This window comes from Bison bison, unplaced genomic scaffold (genome assembly GCF_000754665.1).
Source record: "Bison bison bison isolate TAMUID 2011002044 unplaced genomic scaffold, Bison_UMD1.0 scf7180017864379, whole genome shotgun sequence".
In the NCBI taxonomy this organism is placed as follows: domain Eukaryota; kingdom Metazoa; phylum Chordata; class Mammalia; order Artiodactyla; family Bovidae; genus Bison; species Bison bison.
The window spans coordinates 2,844,845-2,865,677 of record NW_011494951.1 but is presented as its reverse complement, the minus strand read 5'-3'; the positions used below and the strand labels follow the sequence as shown (position 1 = coordinate 2,865,677).

At 48.6% G+C, this 20,833-nt stretch overlaps 1 protein-coding gene across 2 annotated transcripts in view; it reads right to left on the bottom strand.

Moving 5' to 3' along the window:
* Nucleotides 1-20,120, bottom strand: part of LOC105001097 (5'-AMP-activated protein kinase subunit gamma-2) — a 41,469-nt gene extending 21,349 nt beyond the window's left edge. The window contains exons 1-3 of one of the 2 annotated variants that reach the window (XM_010857235.1): nt 19,364-20,120; nt 4,388-4,469; nt 3,301-3,359 (exon numbers count right to left, since the gene is read on the bottom strand). In XM_010857235.1, coding sequence (XP_010855537.1) covers nt 3,301-3,359; nt 4,388-4,469; nt 19,364-19,444 — 222 coding nt within the window. In that variant the 5' untranslated portion in view covers nt 19,445-20,120. The remainder of the gene's footprint in view (nt 1-3,300; nt 3,360-4,387; nt 4,470-19,363) is intronic. The other variant, XM_010857234.1, reaches the window with a different exon arrangement.
* Between the last annotated feature and the right edge of the window lie 713 nt (nt 20,121-20,833).

Genomic DNA, 20,833 nt, shown 5'->3' with positions numbered 1-20,833 from the left:
GCCGAAGAATTGATGCTTTTGAACTGTGGTGTTGGAGAAGACTCTTGAGAGTCCCGTGGACTGCAAGGAGATCCAACCAGTCCATCCTAAAGGAGATCAGTCCTGAGTGTTCATTGGAAGGACTGATGTTGAAGCTGAAACTCCAATACTTTGGCCACCTGATGCGAAGAACTGACTCATTGAAAAAGACCCTGATGCTGAGAAAGTGAAGGCAGGAGGAGAAGGGATAACAGAGAATAAGACAGTTAAGTGACATCACCGACTTGATGGACATGAGTTTGAGCAAGCTCTGGGGGTTGGTGATGGACAGGGAAGCATGGCGTGCTGGAGTCCATAGGGCTGCAAAGAATCGGACATGACTGAGCGACTGAACTGAACTGAACTGAGATCTATACCCAAGGGAAATGAAAACAGATATCCACATAAAAACCTGTATGTGACTGTTCATAGCAGTGGTATTCATAATAGCTGAAAAGTGGAAACCATTTAAAGTCTATCAACCGATGAACGGATAAGTAAAATGTGATAGAGCCATAAAATGGAATATTATTTGGCAACAAAACGAAATGCAGTACTGACATATGCTACAACATGGAGGAGTCTTGAAAACACTACGTCATGTGAAAGAAGCCAATCACAAAGGACCACATAGTGTGTGCGTCCCCACATATGAGGTGTCCAGGACAGGTAATCTACAAAGCAGCTGAGCGGCTGCTTAGGTTTGGAGCTAAAGGTGGACTGGTGGCATGTCACAGCTAAGAGGTGTGAGGTTTCTTTTTAGGGTAATGAGAATGTTCTACAATTGACTGTAGTGATGACTGCACAGCCCTGTGATATACTAAAAAACCACTGGACTGCACACTCCAAATGGGCGAAATATAAGAGACACAAATTATATCTCAACAAAATTGCTTTTAATGAAGGATCTTCAAGTAATTTAAATGCCTGCCCAAAGTCCAATACTCTTTAAAGGAAGACAAAACAGATATTCAACCACATGATGTTATAATTATAATATTCACAATATTATAATATATGATACATAATATTCAGCATTCATTAGGAATTATTAATTTGTAAGAAGCAGAAATGCGACCCATGATAGGAGAAAAACCTGTCACCAGAATCAGACCCAGAATAGAGATGATGGAAATAGATTCTGATACATATATATCAGATATGTAACAACTGACATAATATGTTCAAGGATTTAAAGGAAAATATAAACATTACAGGGAGAGAAATGGAAAATATAAAAAAGATCCAAATGGAATTCCTAGGACAGAAAACATACTATCTGAAAGGAAAAAAAAAAAAAAGTAGGTAAGATATTGTGGAGGAAAGGAACTGTGGAAATGAAGACACAGAAATAAAATATATCTGACATGAAGCCGAGAGAGGAAATACTGGGGAAAATGCTACAAAACAAGAGAGCGTCAGTTGAGTAACTAGCATCCTAGAAAGTGGAGGAGTAGACAGAAAAGTACTTGAAGAAATGGTGTCTAAGAGAATGGAGAAAACATGAGAATCGCAAAACAGCTGCAGAACGCATCTGACGCCATTCCACATGTGTTCTTGAGAAACACTTTTGGCAAACCTGAAAACGGAGCAACATCCTCCACGTGATAAAGGGCATCTGTGAAAGCACTGCAGCGGACACCAAAGCCACAGTGCGGTGCTGAGCACTTCCCCTCCAGGAGGGCAGAAAGGCAGAAAGGCCTGCCTTCACGATGGCAGCGCCGCACTGGAGGGCTCAGCCAGCAAAAGCAAGAAGAACAAAACCCAAACACGCTGAAGAATCACGAAAATCACAGTGTTAGATTAAGGCCACATGTGGCTTTCCAACTATGCTGTTATAAAACAGCGGGACTGGACCAGGGAGTTCTGTCACTAACATTAGCCAGTAGAAAGATGTCAAAAATGAACTTCTCCAACTTTAATTTTTACTTCGTTAAAACCACAGTGTCTGTATAGTCCTTGTTATAGCATTTCGGGGGTAACTGCAAGAAACTGCATGAACATCCACAGGCCCAGAAGGTGAACCCTGTGTCAGCTCATCTACTTCGAGGCTTCACTGGGCACAGCCATCCAGTCCAAAGACGTACGAGTGGCCTCCTTCATTTATGCGTCCAGGCAGATCTCAATGCTATAGCATGCCCATAATGCCATTAAGAACACAAATTTAGTGAAATTTACAGTAGGGGCTTCCCTGGTGACTCAGTGGGAAAGAATCCGCCTGCCAATGCAGGAGACTCAGGGTTCAATCCCTGGGTTGGGGATGGAAAAGGAAATGGCAACCTACTCCAGTATCCTTGCCTAGAAAATGCTGTGAACAGAGGAGCCTGGCGGGCTACGGTCCATGGGGTGACAAGAGATTTGGACACTACTGAGCAACTAAACAAACAATAGCCTAGCTAGGCAATAAGTGGGGGCTTCCCTGGTGGCTCAGACGTAAAGAACCGGCCCAGGGTTCCCTGATCCCAGGGTCAGGAAGATCCCCCAGAAGAGGGCATGGCAACCCACTCCAGTATTCTTGTCTGGAGAATTCCATGGACAGAGGAGCCTGGTGGGCTACACGCCATAGGATTGCAAAGAGTCAGACGAGACTGAAGTGACTTAGCACACAGGCAATAAGTAAGTACACTGAATCCCACTAACCCGAGGATTTCTGAAAGCTGAACAAAAAGGCTATTTTTTTAAAATGTTTCCTAAGACTACTTTCCTCAAGCTTCAAATATCAGACTAATTTACACTGAAGTTTCCTGCACATAAATATGTGTGTGTATATATATATATATATATATAAAAGTTGCTCAGTTGTGTCCGACTCTGCAACCCCAAGGACTGTACACTCCCTGGAATTCTCCAGGCCAGAATACTGGAGTGGGTAGCCTTTCCCTTCTCCAGGGGATCTTCCCAACCCAGGGATCGAACCCAGGTCTCCCGCATTGCAGGCGGAATTCTTTACCAGCTGAGCCACAAAGGAAACCCAAGAATACTGAAGTGGGTAGCCTTTCCCTTCTCCAGCAGATCTTCCTAAGCCAGGACTGGAACTGGGGTCTCCTGCATTGCAGGCGGATTCTTTACCAACTGAGCTATCTGGGAAGCCGTGTGTATGTGTATGTGTGTGTGTGTGTGTGTGTGTGTGTGTGTGTTTGGAAAGATCAACCACCAGCACTGCTAGCCCAGTACCAAAAAAACACACAAAATCTTAAAACACACACACACGAACAGTTCTATATACACATGCATAGACATACATGGTTCCACTTACGTGACGTAAGGATTTCTGGCACTTACCATGGGTGATTTATAGTATCTATGTAGTATATTAATGAAATCTGTAATTGTTAGCATGCCTGGAAGAAACAATTACATATTAAATATAAAACTATGAAAACATTCAAGGGAAATTTCAGGTGATAAGCCAACCTGAAATGTTTATTTACTAGAAAACCTTCTAAGTTATACTATGACGATTACCAGCACAGCTTAATATATCATTTAAAACTATTAACCTGTTAATTATCTACCCCAAACTAAGATACACAAATTTAACTGACGTTAAAGCCTAATAGTATTTAATAGAATTAATCACAGTATTTGGCAATTCACTGAGAGAAAACTTTCTGAATGTTGCAAAAACATCATGAAAGACTTGCATCTGCACGCAAATAATTTCGGATACTTCAAGATCAAGTATACCATAAGCTCTAGAGACAGGACACTTTTGGTAGTATGTGGATGGTTTTCTGAGAATCCTTCTAAAAACAATGGCTTCCTCAGGCACAATTTATGAAGGGCCCACAGTGTGCCAGACACCAGGACTACAGCGTGAAGACAAGGACCGCTTCCCTGATGAAGCTGCAGCCCGAGGGGAGGCGGACACAGGGAGTCATTTCAAGATGATGCAGTGCCTGCTGAGACGGGGCCACACCCACAGTCCACCGAGATTCCTGAGGTGACATATTATGGAGTCTAGATACTGCGAGTCAGCGGTATTTTTAATAGTGTAACAATGATTTAGCAAAGGTATCAACCATGTTTCCATCATTTCATCTGCCGTGTCAGAAAGATGTTCACCCAGGAGGAAATGGGGGTGCCCTGCAGCGGGAACCTAGCAGAGTTGCCAACCAGCAGACGGCAGGCCTCAGGCCGGGGCTCCTGGGGCTCCTGGGGCTCTCGGGACCCGGAAAGGCCCAGAGGAAGCTTTGGAGCCAAAAAGGTGCTGGATGAAAAGAAACCAGCACCTGGTTTTGAATTTACTAGCAGCCCCACCTCACAGGATGTAAAAAGTAACGGTGTTTTTTAACTTGGTCATGTTTTTACGAGGCTGGATTCCAACACCTCAGGTGTTCAGATTTCTCCCCAGGCCCGCACTGCTTACCTACAAAACTTTGTTTTTTACTCTCCCACAGAGGTGCTGCTCGAACACCATTGGCGACTAAGGCAAAGAAGGCCTTTTTAACCTAAGACAAGAGAAACAACACACAGTTTTAGTCATACATGTACAGGGGGAAAAGTACCTCCAACTATTAGGTTGGTGCAAAAGTAACTGTGGTTTTGCATTGTTGACAGCTGCCGTTTGATATTGGAATCCATTCTTAAATGTGGTTATGTTATACACCATTTTAATGCGCCTTTCTCGCTTTATGTTTTTTTGCTAATGACTAATTATTTGCTGTGTATTTTAATGTTTATTTTAGACTATGGAAATGATGTTAGACAAAAAGCCAGTTCGAGCAATTTCTTGAATATTCGAGTTCAAAATAGGTTGTAAAGCAGCAGAGACAACTCACGACATAAACATGACATCTGGCCCAGGCACTGCTAATGAACACACAGTGCAGTGGTGGTTCAAGAAGTTCTGCAAAGGAGACGAGGGCCTGGAAGATGAGGAGCGCGGTGGCAGCCCATCGGAAGGTGACAAGGACCAATCAGAGCAATCATCAAAGCTGATCCTCTTTCAACTACTCGAGAAGTCACCAAAGAACTCAACGCGACCATTCTGTGGTTATTCAGCATTTGACACAAACTGCAAAGGTGAAAAAGCTCCATAAGTGGGTGCCTCATGTGCTAACCAAAAATCAAAAAAACCGTCATTCTGAAGTGTCATCTTCTCCTGTTCTACGCAACAACCATGAACCATTTCTCGATTGGATTGTGATGTGCGACGAAAAGTGGACTGCATGTGACAACCGGCAGCGACCAGCTCAGTGACTAAACCGAGAAGCAGCTCCAAAGCACTTCTCAAAGCCAAACTTGCACCAAAAAGGTCATGGTCACTGTCTGGTGGTCTGCTGCCCGTCTGGTCCACTAAGCTTTCCGAATCCTGGAGAAACCATTACATCTGAGAAGCACGCTCAGCAAATCGATGCGAGGCACTGAAAGCTAGAAGGCCCGCGGCCGGCACCGGTCAACAGAAAGGGCCCAATTCTTCTCCACGACGACGCCCGACTGATGTCGCACAACCAACACCTCAAAAGTTGAAGGAATTGGGCTTCGAAGTTTTGCCTCAAACCACATGTTCACCTGACCTCTCGCCCACTGATTACTACTTCTTCAAGCGTCTCGACAACTTTTTACAGGGAAAACGATTCTTCAATCAGCAGGAGGCAGAAAATGCTTTCCTGGAGTTTGTCAAATCCCAAAGCACGGGTTGTTATGCTACATGAATAAACTTCTCACTGGCAAAAATGTGTCGATTGTAATGGTTCCTATTTTGATTAACAAAGATGTGTTTGAGCCTAGTTATAATGATTTAAAATTCACGGACTGAAAATGCTAATTATGTTTGCACCAACCTATTAAAATATTCAACCTAATCTTACCAGTTATCTTCAACATTGAGTTTTGTAATTTGATAAGTTAAAAATAACTGAATGTATTAATATAAGCAATATGCTTCTGTATTATATTGCAAGGTATACAGGGATTAGAGATTATTTTTTAAAACAAACAATGCAATTAACCTCAAAAATTTTTTTCTTGTATCTAAAGTTTCTCGACTACATACAGACTTCATATAATTAACACCACATAAAAGAATTAAACTTCAGAGTTTAATCCCTTTTATAGGTGGTTATTAATTCATTTGAAAACACTAAAGTTGTATCAAAGTACTTGAAATGAAAATCTGTTTTTCATATGTTTAATAACAAAACATCAAGCACACCCCCTTCATTCCCCTGAGGGTGAGAAAGAGAAGGCATGAAGACATAATATACACATATTTTTATATATTTTTGAGACGGAGACCTACCACCGTATGCCCGTTGTGGGTTGCGTCTTGTTCAGAGTAGTTCACATGCAGAATCTCTCTGAGCCCCCAGGACAAACACCCTCCCAGATACCATGGCAGGGAAAGAAGGCGGTGGAGGTGATGACTTACTAAGCTCAGTGATGACAATGACCTCTAGAGAGCAAAGGGCATCTGGAAAATGGCTCAATTTTACTGATTATCAAAGAAATGAAAGTTCAAGCAAATTAAAACTATCATTTATAGCAGCTAAATAGGCCAATATTTTTAAGTTACAACACCTAATACAGGTGTGGCTGTAAAACCCCCAGTGGCATCACGAATTGTGAGAATAGTTTCTGACCCACGGCTTGTATCAAGAATCACAAAAATACTGTTTGTGTACCGGTTTTTTCTCTGTCGAATTAGTTATACAAAAATTTCAGGAGTAGGATTTTTGAACCGACCACGTTCAGTGTGGCATTATTTCTACTACAGAAAACTGAAAAAAGATCTGCCTCCTGCAAACTTGTTAAATACTGGCATACCAATGAGAAAAAAAAGTACCAAACAGTATAACTGTGAAGACTGTGTTAAAGTGGGGGGAAAAAAAAAGGTTTATGGCAGTGAAAATGCAGACTATAAAATTATGCATTATAATTACATAAAACATGTATTTAAACAGAAAAGATCAAAGAGAAGCAAATAAAATGTAACTTCTATACTAAGGAGTTGAAGCAGTGAAAGTGTATATCTTAAAAAATTTTTAAATTCTGTGTTATAGTTATGTTTATAACCAAGAAAGAAAAAGGCTCTTTTTTCATCCACTATATTCCCAAACCCCTTGTTAACATAACAAGAAAAACAAATGGGAGGATTACAGGAACGGAAAGCTTCATGTCAGAGGAAGAATAATGGGTTGGCACTGGTTTCTGCCTTTATTTACGGAACAAGAGTGACTGATGGAGGTGCCTGGCTCATCAAAACAGGAGCCGAAGGATGGCTGGAGCTGAGGGGGACTCTCGTTGGCTGTTTCCCACCCTTGTCCTGGCCAAGCCTGGCACTGTCCTCAGTACAGCGGGGGCTCCATCAACCTGCTGGACAAACGGGCAAGGAACTGGGGAGAGGAGATGAGAAGAGCCAATCCAAGGGCATGAGGGTCAGGCGGGAACTGAATGGCATCTACAAACTGGAAAGATGGTTTTTGAACCACAGCTTGTATCAAGGATCACAAAACATTCCCAGTGTGTGGAACTAAACGGCATCCGGGGTGGTGAGCGAGGGTGAATGGTCTGTTTCTACCTGGACCATGGGAATCTGGGAAACCTTGATGGTGAGCCTAGAAAATATCATCAAAGGATCCTGGGGAAAGTCACGGACAAATAGATTCTGAAACACATTAAATATCTGCTTAGCTTGTTTTTCTAACTGGCTGGAGTAGGCAGGGAGTGGGGGCACTTTCAAAACCACAAACTGCTCATTGTTTTCTCCAAAATAAGAGATTTAGCACAGAAAAACCAGTGTAAAAATCATCCATGAGGACCATGCATGTAAGCCTGAGTGACCACAGCCGTTCAAGTTCCGGTTTGGCCATGGTGCGACAGCTGAAAACAACTACACAAGTTGGACAGACCGTATGCAGACCCTGATGGGAAAGCGCTGCAGGCACCACACAGGCAGGATTCAAGGAGCTACAGTTCCTGAGAGAAAAGACACGGACTGAGCTCCATAATCTTCCTGGAATTTTTTCAAAACACGTTTTTCCAATCATCTTCAAATCAGTGAACTTCAATAGAAAACTGTAATCGATCAAAAAGAGTCAAATAAAACGAGGGCAGGAAACAGACAAAGAAAACCACACCCAGCACATCACAGGTAAGATGCTAGAAATCAAAGGCAAAGAGAAAACTGAATCGACCGGAGGGAAAAAGGACATTCACTTGCAAAGAAGCAACAAGTGCACAGATGGGGACACCAACAGAAGGAGGGTCTGACTCTGAAGACGGTGACTGTCCCTCCAGAAACAGAAAAACATCTTGCTTTGCCACAATAACTTCTCTGCCTGACCTGCTACCTACAAGCTATTAGGCATTAGTCGCTCAGTCATGTCTGATTCTTGCTACCCCATGGACTGTAGCCCGCCAGGCTTCCCTGTCCCATGGGATTCTCCAGGCAAGAACACTGGAGTGGGTAGCCTATCCCTTCTCCAGAGGATCTTTCTGACCCAGGGACCAAACCCAGGTCTCCTGCATTGCAGGTGGATTCTTTACCAGCTGAACCACAAGGGGAGCCCATAAACTGTTAAATGGCCCCTAAATGCTCGGAGGTTACCAAAGGGCTCTCAAGGGCTCTGCACACAAACCTAAGGAGATGCCCACACAGCACCGACTCTCACACGCAGGGCGGACGCTCAGGCTGGCACCTCAGATGGCGGGGCTGTGACGTGTGCTGACCTGAGGGTGCACTGCTGATGCCATGAGAGGGACAAACCCAGGGAAGCCACCATCCAGGGGCAAAGGGGACATTAGGGATTCGAAGTGAAAAGTGCCTTCACTTTTGCATGGGAAGCTAAGACAGCCAGTGAAGTGAAAGTCACTGTTGTGTCCGACTCTTTGCGACCCCAAGGACTCTGCAGTCCATGGAATTCTCCAGGCCAGAATACCGGAGTGGGTAGCCTTTCCCTTCTCCAGGGGATCTTCCCAACCCAGGGATCGAACCCAGGTCTCCCACACTGCAGGCTTTACCAGCTGAGCCACCAGGGAAGAGGGGAAACATAAGAATACTGGAGTGGGTAGCCTATCCCTTCTCCAGCAGATCTTCCCGACCCAGGGATTGAACCCAGGTCTCCTGCATTCCAGGTGGACTCTTTACTAGCTGAGCTACCTGGGAAGCCAGACGCTGAGGAAAATGCTGGGACTGAAGCAGAGGCATCTCCTGCTGCCTTCAGCGGGGCGAAGCTGCAGAACCAACCAGGCTGACTTTGGATTTTCCTTGGCTCAGGTCCTCCGCCCTCTCTGAGCCCCAACATTCTCAGCCACGCAAGGGGCTAACAGACAACGTTTTCCTCACAAGTGCATGGGCTTTTTTCTTTTTTTGGCCATGCCACATGGCTTGCAGAATCTTAGTTCCCCCACCAGAGACTGAACCTGGACCTTCGGCAGTGAAAGCCTGGAGTCCTGACCACTAGGCCACCAGGGAGTTCCCGGAAGTGACTGCATGAGCCAGACTTGCTCTGAAGATGTTCAGCAGTAAGAGTCAAAAAGGAACAAAGCTTTTAATTTTCCAGTCTCTACAAACCAGACCAGAAGTACAGAAAGATTTGTTGTCTTAACTTAAGCTACACAGACTGTTGACATGTTGACACGTCATGGAGGGTGGGGGCCACAACTCGCCCCTCCAGAGACGGGACAGAAGCCCCTGGAGTGGACAGGACGTGCTCTCAGCCCCTGAGCGGGGTGCGTGTCGGTGTCGCTGGTCAGCAGCCCTGCCTGTCCCTCCTCTACTTGGCCGCAGCTTCTGCACCATCAGGAGACCTTCTGAACCTGTTTCCCTGGCATCACGTGTGTGGAGTCCTTTGAAACTGTACTTAGAAAACTTTACAACTACAGAAGGCACAGGGTGTCACCAATTACCAAACAGAGACAGGATAAAAGCAGACGGGCACAATCGAGTTCCAGTCTTCAGGGAAAAACGTCAGGGTCCCTGAGTACCTTTGAAAAATTTATTTCTTTTCACCTGTTGAGCAAGTTACTTAAACGGATACCATTTAAAAATTTTGTATTTTAATAGGCGTGGGGGAGAGAGTCAGGCATCGGGGGGGAAGAGTCAGGTGTGGAGAGAAGCCCAGGACTGGAGGCTCCGGATGCCAGGGGGAGGCGGGGGCGGGTCTGAAAACAAGCAGGGAGATTGTTCCAAATCAGATCATAACTGCATCAACCATCAAAGGACTTTTTTCCGGAGAAACTGCATCAGAAATAAAAGGCACAAAGATGAACACTTGGGCGCTTCCAATGGAAAAGACAGCTGGCCCGACTCCTGAGTGAGACCCACCAGGCGGTAGCCCTGCGTGAACAGCGTGCTCCTCCAGCTGTGGGTGCTCTCTGTTTAACTGTGCACCACTCGGCACAGCCCTGAACACTGAAGCTGTGCAAGTTCTAGAAGGGTGAAGAAAACAGAACAAAAAGGGGACATAATAAAGATGCTAAAGAGCAGTTCAGGGGCCCACGATCTCCTGGCTGAAGTTCCAGAAGAAAGGAAAGAGCAGGAAGATGACCTCGGAAGAAACAGCACGATGAACACAGAACCAGTGACGGGTCAGGCCCCAAGGCCCACTGGGCGCCGGCTCACAAGAGGAAAACCTGCAACCAGGCACGAGGCACGGAATTCAGGAGCCCAGAGACACGGAGCAAACCTCAAAAGCGTCAGAGGGGGAAAAGAAACCACACATCAAAGACGGAGATTAAAGAAGAAAAAACAAAACAGCTTTCTCTTCAGCAACACTGGCAGCTAGAAGTAGTGGAACAAAGGCTTCAACATTTGAAATACACATTATGGAATTCTGTACACAGTCTACAGATTGAGTGCAGCCAATGTTGAACTTTTCAAGTAACTGCTTTCTCATGTATCTTTTCCTGGGAAGTGTACCAACGTTTGAATCCTCCTAACCCCAATATGACTCATTTGAAAAGACCCTGATGCCGGGAAAGGTTGAGGCCAGGAGAAGGGGACGACAGAGGATGAGATGGTTGGATGGCATCACTGACTCAATGGACATGAGTTTGAGTAAACTCCAGGAGCTGGTGATGGACAGGGAGGCCTAGCATGCTGCAGTCCATGGGGTCGCAAAGAATCGGACATGACTAAGCGACTGAACTGAACCCCAACATGACCTGGCTTCCCTGGTGGCTCAGTGGTAAAGAAAGTGAAAGTGAAGTCACTCAGTTGTGTCCAACTCTTTGCGACCCCATGGACTGTAGCCTACCACGCTCCTCTGTCCACGGGATTTTCCAGGCTTGAGTACTGGAGTGGGTTGCCATTTCCTTCTCCAGGAGATCTTCCTGACCCAGGGATCTAACCTGGGTCTCCCGCACTGTAGGCAGACACTTTACCGTCTGAGCCACCAGGGAAGTCCTGGTAAAGAATCCACCTGCCAATACAAGAGACACAGGTTCAATCCCTGGGTTGGGAAGATCCCCTGGAGAAGGGAATGTCAACCCACTCCAGTGTTCTTGCCTGGAGAATCCCATGGACAGAGGAGCCTGGAGGGCTACAGTCCATGGGGTCTCAAAGAGTCGGACAGAGTTGCTGAACAACAGCAACCCCCAGTGTGATGGAGCTGAACGGGGTTACAGGAGGTCACCAGGGTGGGACCACTGTCCTCATGAGAAAGACTTAGACTGGTCTTGCTCCCCAGGCAACTGTCCGCAAGCCGGGAAGACAGGCCTCACCAGCCAAGAGGACTTGAAGCCAGGAGAAATGAAGCCCGCAGGCCTGAGGGCTTTTGTCACGCGGCCCTAGTGGACCGAGGCAGGAAGCTCCAGGGGAGAGTGCTCCACCAAAACAGAGGGAATAAATCAAGAGTGCAGAAAAGCCCGCGTTCAGGTTATCAGGAGAGGGTGGAGGCACTGACGGCGTGAAGCAGTGAGGGTCTCGGGTGATGGTGACGACTGAGGAGGAGACGCGGAAGCAGCAGGGATGGGTCTGCGAAAGGCTGCAAGCTGCGGGCCCAGCCTGACTGCACAGGAAATCCTACTGAGAGGTCAGATGGTGGGAAAAGCCTTAGATGATCAAAGACAATTAAAAACGGAAGGATTCCGAGCTCCAGGAATAACACTGAACTGAACAAATAGGAAATGTCACCGCGGTACAACATGACACGGTCAGATGCATGAAAACACCCCCTGAGAAGTGGTTAATGGGGGCGGGGGGCCGGTGGGAGGGGAGGAAGGAAGCCACGCAAGGAACAAAGCACCCAGCTGCCAAGTTAGGAAGAAAAGCGCCTTAAAATGAATGACTCGAGCTAAGGTGGCAGTGACTGCCAGGCCTCACAGCTGAACTGCTGTTTCTGGGAATACGACGAGGGGGCGAGGAGGAACACAGACCACTGTTCGTATGCAAGCCTTTTTGCACCACCTCTAAACGACGTGACAGGTGAAGCCCACTGCCTGTACTTCCTGTTAACAGCCCGCCAGATGTTGTGTGAGCTCCCCCGTGGGGTCAGCCTCACGCCGTGGTTCTGACCACTTAAGTCTTTTCTGGAATACCGATACGCTCTAATTCTCATTGTTCTGGACATCAGGGACTTACTAATTAGTCCCAGGGATCATTCAGCTTATTGAGGAATCCTTCTGGATATTGGTTATAATTTTCTCTCTCTCTCAGCTTCAAGTCATCTGTTAAGTAGATGATGCCGCCAATAAAATCAATATTCAAGTCACTGCTCCAAATGTTGATGGGCTTAGAGGGAAAGAACCTTAAGGCATCCAGCAATTTCTTAGCTAGGTTACCCCAGGAAGCAGAGCCTGGCCCGCCCGTGGCTTATCTGAGAAGACGACCCCAGGAGTAGGAGTGACACAGGCCTGCAGGGAAGAGGGGGGCGGGTGGTCGAGCTGGCCTGATGGGGCTCGATTCCCCTGGGGTCTTCTGAGGACTGTCCTCCCGGAGGGGGACAGGCAGGGGCGCTTACCCACCTGCTCGTCCCCCGCTGGTTCCCGAGGCAGGGTGCTGCCCACCGAGCCTGCAGGAGGCAGGGTTGGCTGGAGTGACAGGTGGCCTGGTGCCTGAGAGGAATCCAAAACCACCAGGAGCCTCGCTCCAGGGAGACCGAGATTTCACTGACGTTTTTTTACAGTCCATCAGTTCAGTTGAGTCGCTCAGTCGTGTCCGACTCTTTGCGACCCCATGGACTGCAGCACGCCATCACCAACTCCCAGAGCTTGCTCAAACTCGTGTCCGTTGAGTCGGTGATGACATTCAGCCCTCTCATCCTCTGTCCATAATGAGCCATTAATTCGCTGAGCTGCCTAAATACGCTTCTGTATCTTATCCACCAGGACGCTGCGCCAGGCTCTGTCAGCCCCCAGACTGGCCTTTCCTTCATGGTATTACCACAGCTGTGAACGATCCAAAGAGGAAATCGGGTTCCTCGCCCTGACTTTCTGGGCTCAGGCCATGACAGGTTTCTAGAGACTACTACTTTTATTAATGCTTCATTCAAACACCTTACCCGGGATGGACACTGCGTGCCCCACTGTTTTTCCAGGAATCCTGTTTTTCCTCTTGCCTCTGGCCTCAGGCATCAGGCCTCAGACCTGCTCACCTGGTCTCCACAGTTCCTCCAACACCACTGCACAAGTTGGGGCCAGGAAGCAAATGGGCACCCTCCTGCAGTCTCCACACCTACCCTGGACTTAGCTTCTTCTAATCACCATTTATTGCACTTGTTCCATTTTGAAGATTATTGTCCTTGACGATGAAAAAGCACAAAATGAGCTGAAACATCTCTCTTCCTCTTCATTAGCCCCTGTAGCATGAATTTTGGCAACAGGTCGAACCCTCATCTTTCTTGTCTCTAAAGTAGGCAAGTGGGGCTTTCCTGGTGTTGCTGTTGTTCAATCCTTAAGTCGTGTCCAACTCTTTGTGATCCCAGGGACTGCAGGACACCAGGCTTCCCTGTTCTTCACCATCTCCCGGAATTTGTTCAAACTCATGTCCATTGAGTCAGAGATGCCATCCAACCATCTCACCCTCTGTTGTCCCCTTCTCTTCCTGCCCTCAATCTTTCCCAGCATTAGGGTCTTTTCCAATGAGTGACCTCTTCACATCAGATGGCCAGAGTACTGGAGCTTCAGCATTAGTTCTTCCAATGAATACTCAGGGTTGATTTCCTTTAGGATGGACTGGTTTGATCTCTTTGCTCCCCAAGGGACTCTCAAGAGTCTTCTCCCGCACCACAGTTCGAAAGCATCAATTCTTTGGTGCTCAGCCTTTATGGTCCAACTCTCACATCCGTACACGACTACTGGAAAAACCATAGCTTTGACTAGACGGACGTTTGTTGGCAAAGTGATGTCTCTCTTTTTTAATACACTGTCTAGGTTTGTCATAGCTTTTCTTCCAAGGAGCAGGTGTCTTTTAATTTTGTGGCTACAGTCACTGTCTGCAGTGATTCAGAGCCCCTGAAAATAAAATCTGTTAATGTTTCCACTTTTTCCTCATCTATTTGCCATGAAATGATGGAACTCGATGCCATGATCTTTGTTTTTTAAGTGTTGAGTTTTAAGCCAGGCTTTTTACTCTCCTCTTTCACCATCATCAAGAAGGACAGTTTAGAGGTCAGCTTTTACCCTGCCAGTTACCCAGGTAACTTACATCCAATTAATACCAATATATGTTAGCTTCCTATTCAACGACTGCTATGGTTTCTGTGTCCTGACTGGTCCCCAACGGATCAGAAATGTACCCGGGAGGGTTTTGGGGACCAAGGGTTTGGGACTGGGCTCATGTCTTGGAGCCTGAACACAGTGCTGAGCTCTGGGTCAGTGGGGCCCAGACCCCGTGGCCCCGGGCAGGGAGCACTGAGAAGGAACCAGGGCTCCCCATGACCGTGGCACCCCTGCCCCAGCCTGCAGTTGCCAGAGGAGAACTGGGGCCAGGGATGCAGTCACTGCAGCGAAAGGAACGTGGATTCTGGTGTGGGCAGAGTCCTGCCAGGCTGGGGCTCACACAGGGGACGGAGTATCACCACCCTAGGGGTCACCGCCTCCTCGCGTCTCGGACATGAAAGCCTAGGCGCTGACTTGGCTCAACCCCAGAACCCAGCACAGCGACAGGGCTGGTGTCAGAACTGCCTGTCTTGGCTTGGAGGCCCAGGGACAAGTTTCCCTGGGCGGATGCCCTGCACGTGTGGGGTCACTCATTCCCCAGACAACCGCAGCCACCCCCTGCCGCCCTGAGACCTGAGTCAGGCTCCAGCCTGCCCCAGCGAGGGCCTCACATGTGGGGACAGGGACAGGGCTTCGCCACTCCGTATCTGCAGAAACCTGGAAATTGAGTGTGGGAACTGCTTCTAGATAACATGGATTTGGTGGAGTTACCGGCAGCGTGGATGTGACATCTAGGGCAGCTGCTGGGAAGGCTCAAAAGCTTTCCGAGTTGACGGCCTTGAATGTAGGCCATTGCGGAATGCCGAGATGCCAGAACTCTGGTGCTCTGAGGAGGAAGAGTGAACCCACGGGCTTATGGAGATTTCGGCACGTGCGCCTGCGCACTTAGCCCCCAGCCGACCCTCCTCGGGTCTGCGCATGGGGACCCTCCACCCTGAGCAGCTGCGTGCTGGCGATGCTCCACAGGGGACGTACCCGTGTGGACCTCACTGATGCGCATGTGGTGAGGGTCCTCTGGGGGAGGACAGGGCTGCACTGAGCTGCCAAGGACGAGGCAGCAGGCGCCCGGCTGGGGTGAGAGTGTCTGATCCACAGGCCCTTGGCAATGGCTTACCAGTTATAGCACCCCTGGGAATGAGGCGGATGCCCGGCCTCTGAAATGTTCCCTGATCCTCACAGCCAGAAAAACTCTCGGCCCACGGGCTAAAACCCAGCCTTAGTCATCAACATGCATTCCCATCCTCCTACCATTCCCAGATCCGAGTCCCAAACTTGGTCAGTGTCCCCTGAGGACAATGCCCCACCCAGGACTGCTGCTTCTCCAGGACGGCTGAGCCCAGAACTTTCAGGGTCACTAGGCACTGGCCTTGAACAGACGCGACTTCCGAGCACCCCCAACGCCACTGTGGCTGCAGTCAAGTGGGGCGAATGGTCTGCCAGGGGACAGGCGGAGTCTCAGCCAAGGTCAAGCTCCGGAGCTCAGGGGTCTGCATGCCGCACTGGCTACCCCCAAGTTCTCGAATGGAGCACTGGGGTCCCTACTCTGGCTCTCGGACACACAAGGCATGGGATGTTATGGTCAGGCAGGATGCCCCCCGAAACCACAGGCTGGCAAGCCAGGGGCAGCAGGGTGTCCTTGGGGAAGCTCAGAGATGGAGGTGCTGACTCTCACACTCCGGGGGGAACCTGCTCATGAAGCTGGATTCCTGCGACTCCAGACCGAGCATCTTGGACCCTGCAGCTCCACCTGCATGCGTGTTCTCTCTGGACCGATGTACTCGGCCCCCGAGGTGCAGGCCGCCTCGACGGGCACAGCCCACTCCCATGCTCTCTGACTCCACCGTCCACAGAGATGCTGACCGGGCCCCCAGGCCTCGTGTCACACATGGTGACATCGACAACACCGGGCTGGCTGGTCTGGTGGGCAGGGAGGAGCAATGCTTTACAGATGTCTCAGAGTGATGTCTGCAAACCAGAGGGATCAGGGTCGGGGGGTGGGCAGCAGCCTGGAGCGTCAGAGACCCCCCCCAACCCCATGAGACTCCGCCTGCCTCCTGCTCCCCGCCACCCTCTTGGGCCTTTGGAAGAAGACGCCCCTGTCTGAGTGCTGCTCTGACCCGTGCACTGAGTGACCAGCGACAGTGGTCTTCAGTGGGCCCAGAGCAGGGCACAGCTCTGCAGCAAGGTGGGCCCCTCGTCTACCCGGGCCTGTGACCCCCAGAGGCAGAGCTGGGGCCGGTGGATGAATGGCTCACCAGGCACCAATAGGCAAGTCACTGGTTTGGGGGCGGGAAAAAGATTTAAAAAAAAACCCACACCTTCTTCTGCAGGTCATTATTTTCCTTTTGAGAAATGGCTCCTGGCTTCCTACAGGGCCTGGTAGGGGAAGAATAACTCAGTGGAAGGCCGAGGAACTGTGCAAGCTCAGAGCCCACCCCGATAGGGTGGCATCGGGCCTGTCTAGCCCGAGTGCTGGCTCATCTGCACCTCCAGCCATGGAACCATCTAAGGCAGGTTCCTGCCCTCCGGGGAGTAGGGGGAGTCGGGCAGCGCACCCACCTTAGTCACACCACCGTCAGGGGCTCGTGACGACCGCTGACCTCGAGGGAGAACCAGTCAGCCCAAGGAGCAGGACTCTGGGACGCGCACTTGGCTTCCAGGGCACCAGGAGACAGGCACTGTGTGTCCGCAGACACAACACACGGGGGCATCACAGCCCAACCTGCGGGAGGCCCGAGGCCTCACAGAGGCTGAGGGCACAGGCGCCAGGGGCCCTTCTCAGGCTTCTCTAGTTGCCTGTTTTTTGTGAACCCTGTTTTCAGTTCACGTGTGGACGGCTGACCCTGGCTCCCCAGACCAGCAGTGTCTTTGATACGCTCAGAATGACTTGAGCAGAATACATTTCTTTTTTTTTAACTGAAACACATTCTGGACAAACTTCTACCCGTCTCGACGGCTCTGTGCTGCCCTACCACAGGCACACCACGCGCTGTCCCAGCTGCCACCTCGAGAGGAGGATGACCGTCGTGTGGTCCCGGGGACAGACACGCTGCAGCCTGCCAGCCTGCTTCCCTCGCCCTCGGGACGTGTCCACGGTCACTCTACAGGCTGCGTCTAGACAAGGGTCTGCTTAGCCTTTCAGACACTTAATTAACTTTGCTGTCACCAGTGCCAAAGTGTCGCCCCCATTTCCATGGTAACCTGTTTTAGCTCCTTGGAAGCATGGAGCCCACAGGATTCCTAACTTCCATGCGATGAGGCTCAGGCAGCTTCTATTAATCAGGGGGGTGACAGTCACTGGATTAGTGACCTCCGAAGATCCATAAAGCATCACATTTTTCACGTATCACTCGCTCTGGCTAAATGCTACATTCAGAAAAGAGTCCATTTCACGACGAGGGAAAAGCTGAGTAAGAATGAAACCCGGGGTCACTTGCTTTTCTGTTGCTGGAAAACCTCCAGTCAGGCCTTTGGCAGATGTCTGAGGGTAAGAGGGGTGATCTACTTACTTGGGGAATTCAGAATTTCCAGGTACTTCACTACTGCAGTCTGTAGTTTTAGGTGTACAGAAGGTTTCCTGAAGTTACTGTCTGCTTCCCTAAGATCCTGCCTCTGTCCTCCTTGAGTCAAGGAATCAAGAGCTGGAGAAGGGGCCTCGAAGGGTGCCTGGGCCCAGGTGAATTCGCCAAAGTCACAGGGTATCAGGCCAATTTACACAAAAATCAGAAACAATTGGAAAATAAAATTAAGGACAAAGCGATTTTCATGTTCCTAAGAATTCTGGGCACTGAGGACGAATGCAGGCAGAGTGGTCCCCTAGAGCCCAGGCATCCTGGGGGAAGAGCCGCAGCAGGGTGTCCCAGGGGGCTCACAGGCCAGAGGGCTGGGCAGGGCTCCCAGGACCCCACTGGACGAGGAGCCGAGGATCTGGGGTGAACACACTCGCCCACTGGAGTCCCACCGAGGGAAGGAGCGGTGGTCTTCACCTGGAGACCCTCGGCCCCTCCCCCCTCTCCCCCAGTCCCTCGGGGGCTCCCCAGGGGGATGACGCCATCATTAAGTGCCAATGGCCCGTGAATTCCTGCCTTGGCGGCTACTTTTGGTGAACCCAAGCGAACATAATCCTCTTGGTAAAGATTTATGCATAAATTTACATGCACACAGGTATACACAGTATGCATACGTATCTTATTACACTGGATGTAATTTGAGTATACTGAATGTGTTATTTTGAACTTTTCACATACGACTGTAAGTCATATTGGTATAAAACGAGTTGCAGTAAGCACAATTTTAATACCATAATAACCGGGTTCAAATTTTCTGCTGAAAGAGATCGACAGTTTTCTCTTAAGAGATTATCCACCTGAGTAATTTTTTTCTTTCTAACTGAAGTTTCTTCAGCTTTATTCTGGTAAATAACTAACACAGGGCATCAGGATGTGCTGAGGAGGGACCGGGATGGACACACATCAGGGAGACCTGAGTTCAGATTCCACCCCATGACTCCCCGGGTCTGTGGACCAAGTTCTCAAATTCTAGAATGTGAGTAAACTCTAGATAATGAGTTTCCTTATCTGTTAAACAGTGCATTCCTTAGAAGACTGCCGTGATGACTGAGAATTCAGATGGTAAACCTCAGCACAGGCCCTGATGAGCAGAAAGGATTGGGTCCAAATTGCCTGACAGGACAGCCACCGGAATAACACAGCCCGAACTCAGGGAAGCGGGGCCCACTCACTTGTAACGTGGTATCGAAGACGACAAGCTTGGAGCTGGTTGGAACGATGTCGTAACACTTGTGTGACCTCATGAATCGCATGTAAACGCCACTCTCTGAGTCTTCTGCTGAAAGGGAAAAAACAAGGCTAGTATCAGTGATAAGTAAAAAAGAACTTCCTCTGTCAGATTAAGAGTATGCATGAAAACCTATTGCTAATGCACTTAATGGAAAATAAGAAATGTTTTTCCCTGTAAGAGCAAGAAGCCATGCCACTCAACCCTGCTGTCCTTGCTGATGCAAGAAGGCAAGGGAAGAAATGAAGCCTCTGGGCTGAAAAGGAAAAAGCAAAACTGTATTTGGCGGACTATATGATTTTCTACATAGAAAATACCAAAGAATTACAAAAAGCTCACAGATCTAAAAAAAAAAAAATGTTTAGCAGGTCGCAGATGGCAAAGTAAAAAAACAAAACAAAATAAAAAAACACATGCTACTGCATTTCTACATACTAGCAACGAACAACTGGAAATTTGAAAATGTTAAAGGCCCCGAGTCAGGAAGGGCAGGCTGTGCTCACTCTGCACCTTCCATGGCTCCTCACTGGGCGAACCGGGTGTGATCCACGCGGCTCAGATAGTCTTGCTCTTCCTGGATGCTAATTTCTTTGAATGGTCAGAATCTTACCCACTTACTACGCTAATTAAGTCCATCAATACCTATTTATTGCGGACGGTCTTAGTGTGGGTTCTCCCACAGCTGACCTGTGAGACCAGGGGAAGTGAGATGAAAGGAAAGAGTCATAAAGAAAAACACCAATACAGGATACTAACACATACATACTGAATTTAGAAAGATGGTAACGATGACCCTATATGTGAGACAGCAAAAGAGACACAGATGTAAAGAACAGACTTCTGGACTCTGTGGGAGAAGGCGAGGGTGGGATGATCTGAGAGAATAGCACTGAAACATGTACACTGTCACATGTGAATCAGATCTCCAGTCCAGGTTCGATGCACGACACAGGGAGATCAGGGCTGGTGTGCTGGGATGACCCTGAGGGATGGGATGGGGCAGCGGGTGGGAGGGGCGGTTCGGGATGGGGGCACATGTATTCCCATGGCTGATTCAAGTTAGTGTATGGCAGAAACCACTACAATATTATAAAGTAATTAGCCTCCAATTAAAACAAGTAAATTAATTTAAAAAAAGAGATAGAGAGCTCTAGTGACCTTCCTGGTGGTCCAGTGGCTAAGACTCCACGCTCCCCACGCAGGGGGCCCAGGTTCGATTCCCGATCAGGAGACTAGATCCCACCTGCTGCAACTAAGAGTTCTCAGGCAGCAACAGAGACAGAAGATCCTGCACGCTACAGTGAAGTCCTGGTGCAGCCAAATCAATAAATAATAAGTATTTTTAAAAAATAAAATAATTAAAAAAAAGAGGGAGCTCTAGTTGGCAGGTCACAGCTCCATGCAGTCGCAGCTG